This window comes from Anoplolepis gracilipes, chromosome 11 (genome assembly GCF_047496725.1).
Source record: "Anoplolepis gracilipes chromosome 11, ASM4749672v1, whole genome shotgun sequence".
Classification (NCBI taxonomy): Eukaryota; Metazoa; Arthropoda; class Insecta; order Hymenoptera; family Formicidae; genus Anoplolepis; species Anoplolepis gracilipes.
Window position 1 is genome coordinate 1,874,636 of NC_132980.1, and position 5,608 is coordinate 1,880,243.

Genomic DNA, 5,608 nt, shown 5'->3' on the forward strand with positions numbered 1-5,608 from the left:
GTAGTAGTGGTAGTAGTAGTGGTAGTAGTAGTGGTAGTAGTAGTGGTAGTAGTAGTGGTAGTAGTAGTGGTAGTAGTAGTGGTAGTAGTAGTGGTAGTAGTAGTGGTAGTAGTAGTAGTAGTGGTGGTGTTATATTTGGATCCCCTTGGGGTTACCAACTCTTACATGTGTTTTCTGGGGAACACCAACCCCTTACAATCTCCTTCTTCTTTTCTTCTCCATATACACATATTTACATATTTACACTTTCTCATCATCAACATTATGCACTTTGCCCTTTTCTCACATACCCCCTTCGCCCCTCGCCCACTCCTACTGCATACCCTTAAATCCTCCGCCTCTCCTCGCTCCTTCTTTTCTCTCTCCATCTCTTCCTACCTTCCTCTATTCACCACACTTATTTTACTTGTCCTTTATCAATCGCCTCCTCCCCTAACCTTTCGCCACATGTCACTCTGTCCACTCTGCTCGTCACTATCTGATCGATATATCGACCAGCCTCTTTCCAACATCGATCCATCCGCTAGCTTTTCCACGCTACACCGTTTATACCGCCGTCTACCGCCATCTGCCGACCACCATCCGTACTCCTCACTCCTTTCCCTCAGCTTACCGCTCCACTCTTCCGTTCTCTCCATACCAACTGGCTTCTGCCTTCCTCCTCTTTCCCTCTCCCCCCTTTGTCTCCACTTGTCCTTTTTGCTCGTCTTCTCATCTTCTCTTCCTCTTTTCCCCCTCTCACGTTTTTCCTGACCTCCTCACTGTCCTTCCTTCTTCCGATGCCCATCCCCTCTTTACTCCACTCTGCCCGTCTCTCCTTCATCTCTCCGAATCTCCCACGTCATCACTTCCATCTTCTCTGTTCACTTTTCACTTCCTTATAGCTCTTTTCCGCCTTTGTTCATCTCCTCCACTCCACTTTCTCATATTACTCTGACCCTCCACTTTCTCCCTTGCCCTTCTTCTCTCCGCCCAAACCTCTCTATCCTCACCAAATCACTCAAATTCCTCCGAGCTCACATATCACCCATCCTCTCCGTCCGCCATCTTCCCATTTTAATTGTATTTAACATCAATTATGTGAAATAAGTATATGATTAATTACATCAATCTTTTAAACATTCTATTGCGTACAAGTTGGATATTTTTTATGTAGTTAACGTATCTTTTCTTAAGGTTTTGTTGAACAACTTTTAAATTTATAAATAACCAATATTTTAATTTTTAAAAAATGTCTATTAGTAAAAAAAAATTCTTTCATTTAAAATATTAAAACATTATATGTATTATTGTGTGTGTTCTATATAATAAATAAAATTGATTTAAATAATAAGAAATTGATGAAATAAAGAGCAAGTTCAAGAAAATAATTATATATATTTTTTGAACAAAATTAATATGTGAATAATTTTATTTGATATGTATGAGGAGATAATACCATTACATTTTTTTTAGCAAAGGAAAAGATCATATTCTTTTTTAACTAATATGATAGATTTTTTTTTTAATTTTGAATTTACTTTAATCGTAAATTATTACAATTCAATGTGTTAAATAAAATTTATATTTTGCTAATATATTAGTTATATATGTTAAAATTATTTAATATTTTAGAAATATGTTTTAGATATATGTTTTAAAATACATAAAGTTATTTACATTTTGTTTTAAATACACTTTTTATATTTTGCTAATAAAAAAGATCTTTTGTCATTTTGTATTTTGTTTATAAGTTACTAAGTAAATTAAAAGATAATCATAGAAGAGAATACATATATATATATGGCGGTTGGTACGTGGAGTCCCGCCTTCGTGTTCGTTCGCTTAGGTATTCGCAAAGGAAGAGGCGATGGTAGGTGTGTATCGAGACACAGTATGTAGTTTGCTGGGATGATGTGGTTTATTCTTCCTCTATTTACATGTATGATTATTTACACGTGTATTGTATATGAGTATGTACAAATGCAGAAGTGTGGTGTGAGTGTTTTGTGTGGGCCCTGAAAAGGGCCGGTTTGTTCGGTGTTAGCCTCGCTCGCGCCAGGAGATGGAAGGTCTGGCTTTTGTCCACTTGAGCGTGGAACGGGGCTTGCAATTATTGTTATTGCAGTCTCTGTCCAGCTCCGTTTTGTCTGTGGTGTTGGACCCTGTTTCCGTCTGCGTGGCAGTGGACCTCGTGTGATCCTCCCACTGTGATGCGGTTGACCTCACGGATACGTGGCTTTGCGTAGCTCGCTCCTGACTGCTGGGCCGCCTCTGCGTCCCGCGGCTTATGAACCCGGCAGTTGCCGTCTGCGTCCCGCAACGCCACTATGGTAGGCCCTGAGGTAGGTGACCTAGTGGTAATGATAGCCTGTCTGGTACTCCCCACGATATGCTAAGTGAAGTCCAGCGCCGTACTCGGACGTCCCACGTCGTCAAGAAGACCCTTGGTGGTCGTGTCCGCCTTATTGGTGGTAGATCGATGGGGATCAGCCTCCACGGCAGCAAGGAGAATTCTACTCGTCGCGGCCGCTCCTCCAATTCCTGCTACTGGATAGCTGGTCCTGGTGATCGGGGCGAGTATATCGGCCGAGGGATCCTGGAAGGATTTGGCTTGCGCAGCGTGACGCCTTGCACTCTCAAAAATGACGGTTCTGGTTTCGCTTGACGCTAGTCGCAGAATGGTCGGTCGCTCCTTCACTCGTCACGCTTATATACCGTACGGACCGTTTTCCGCTCTCGGGTGGTTAGGTTTCCTGGTTTGCGCCGCGTAGCGGCGGCTCGTGTACTATCTCATCAATTGTGTTCGATAGACAGCCCCAGTAATGGTTTCGTTCGGTTTGAGCAACTCATAATACACGACACCAAGCTGATCCCACCAAAAACATAACAAGAGTATTTTTCCATGAATATTTGGCTTAGCTGTAGATGTTGAAGCATGGCCAGGTGGTCCCCATGATTTCTTCATTTTTGGATTATCATAGTGGATCCATTTTTCATCACCAGTAACTATACAATGCAGAAAACCCTTTTCGTTTATGCCTGGCAAGCAGCATTTCACATGTGAAAAATCGGCGTTTAACGTTTCTCGGCGTCAGTTCATATGGAACCCAGTTTCCTTGTTTTTGAATCATTCCCAATGATTTCAACCGATGTGAAATTGCTTGTTGAGTCACTCCCAATGTAAGTGCAAGTTCTTGCGTTTGGCACGAATCTTGATCTAATAATGCTTCCAATTCCGCGTCTTCGTACACTTTCGGCCTTCCGCTACGTTCTTTGTCTTCGATGTCAAATTCACCGTTCTTAAACTTTTGAAACCACTCACGACAACTTCTCTCACTTAAGGCAGCCTCACTATATGCTTCTACAAGCAATCGGTACGCCTTAGCTGCAGATTTCTTCAAATTAAAAAAATAAATCAAAAGTTCCCGCAAATGACGCTTATTCGGCTCAAAACTCGACATTTTCGCACACAAAAGAATATATTATACTGATAAAAAATCACTAATATTTTAAAGTTATGTTATTGACTGATGTCCAATCTTACGATAATGACGTTTTACATCTGACAATTTTAACCATAACTTACTGGTGACGCCAACTTTTGTTAAACGGCGGAAACTTATTTGTACATCTATATATATGTATATACAGGGTCCGCCACCAAAATCCGGACAAAATGAATAATTTGTTTAAGCAAAATTTTATTTATCAAAATGTAAGAATTAGGGAAAAAACTTTTTACACATTCATAATGACATTCTTTTAGAATAAAATTATTCTATATAACCGCCTTTTGCTTCGATAAATGCTTCGATCCTTGGCCTAAAGCGCTGGCACGCTCTCTGCAATACAGCCTTGTCCATATTTGTGAACACCGCCTTAATAGCCGCTTGGAGAGAGGTCACGTTAGGATGTCTCGACTTGTTGGTCACTCGTTCAACAACGCTCCACACGAAATAGTCCAACGGATTCAAATCTGGACTGTTCGGAGGCCAGAATTCTTTAGACCAAAACATGTCAACGTTGTCCGACAACCAGTTTTGAACCAAGTGACTCGTGTGCGCAGGCGCGCCGTCCTGCTGAAAGACGTACGGTCTTGCGGGGACCACAGTATCTATCCACGGCTTCACAACATTCGTCAGAACGTGTAAATAAACTTCTTTTGTAACAGTTTCGTGCTTTTTAAAGAAATGTGGCGGCATAATGTGACCCTCACTAGAGACGACGCCTAGGACGTGAACAGAGACCGGGAATTTCGTCCTAGCTATTACGGGGACTTCATCAGGATCGTGAGCGAGCCAACGATCATTCCTTCGGTTTACCTTGGCATCGACAGAAAAAATTTTCTCGTCCAAAAAGAACTTTATGCGTCTCGCAGCTTCGTTTTTCAGCGAATTCAGAAGCAAGTGACAGCGAGCAACTCTCTTCATTTTAGCAGTCTCGGAAAGCATTTGGCGAACTTTTATTACATAGGATTTATAACGTAGGTCCTCTTCAGCAATTCGACGCATTGTAGTGTCACTCACATCCAAAGTTCTAGCTATTTTTGTCAGAGACTGCCCAGGGTCCTCTAAAATGTGCTATTGAGCCTTTGCGATAATTTCTGGAGTTCTTACAGACTTTTCTTTTGAGTGCCTCTTCCTCGTCGGGTTTGCAGAACCTTCTGTGGACTTCTCCGAAGCAAAACATTTAGCCGTAACATCATATACAGTCGATCTTGGGTAACCGAAAAACCGAATAATCTCGGTCTGAGAATGTCCAGCGCGAAGACTTTCTATTATCGCCGCTCTTCGGTTATATTCCGCACTCGATCTTATTTGTTCGGACATTTTGAGATTATGCACGTTTATTGAAAACATTTGAATTGACGTAACGATAACAACGACCCCCCGCCAAAGTTAAATAAGATAGGAAATTCAAATTTAAATTTGTCCGGATTTTGGTGGCGGACCCTGTACATATATGTTGTAATGATCCGCCTTTCCCGACGTCTCGGACAAGCTTGTCGGTTCCAAAATTCGGGAGAAGGACAGGCATGGCGGGTGATAGACTCCTCTTTTTCTCTGGTCGTGCTTAATCGAGTTTATTATTATCGTACATTTATTCGTGGATGCGGTATTTGCAGTGGCGGAGGAGATATGTACAAGGGGCGGTATATACAAGTTGGGCCGTTAGTGTCAGCCCTAACGACGCTGGCTCGGTGGCGGCGTCCTGGAGTCGGACGGCTCGGCGATTCGGTCGGTGGCGTGCGTCCTGGTGGTGGACGACTTGGTTTGGTCGGAGGCATCCTGGTGGCGGACGACTTGATTGTTCGGTCAGCGGCGTCCTAGCGGCAGACGGCTCTCTCTCTCTCTGGTCGCCCGGAGACGGGCGGGTTGCGTGTTGGCGTCCGGAAACGGACGGTTTCAATCTCGTGTACGGGGCCGGGGGCCGGAGGCCCGGTTGGTTCAATGCGAACGCTCGTTGTCCGGAGGATGGTCGGACTAGGTGCCGGAGGCCGGGGACGCCCGGTCGGTTCAACGAGAACGCTCGTTGTTCGGAGGATCGTGGTAGAGGATAGTCGCTGGTGTCTGGAGCTTCGAGAAAACTCTCTCGAGGAAGGATCAGGACAGGACTAGGTGTCGGC

The 5,608-nt window shown here is 43.6% G+C and overlaps 1 protein-coding gene across 1 annotated transcript; it reads right to left on the reverse strand.

Annotated features, from left to right (window-relative positions):
• Positions 1 to 3,755: 3,755 nt before the first annotated feature.
• Positions 3,756 to 4,493, reverse strand: LOC140671330 (uncharacterized). Its single transcript, XM_072902590.1, has one exon. It carries the CDS (start codon positions 4,491 to 4,493, stop codon positions 3,756 to 3,758), a length of 738 nt encoding a protein of 245 aa, XP_072758691.1.
• Positions 4,494 to 5,608: the final 1,115 nt, after the last annotated feature.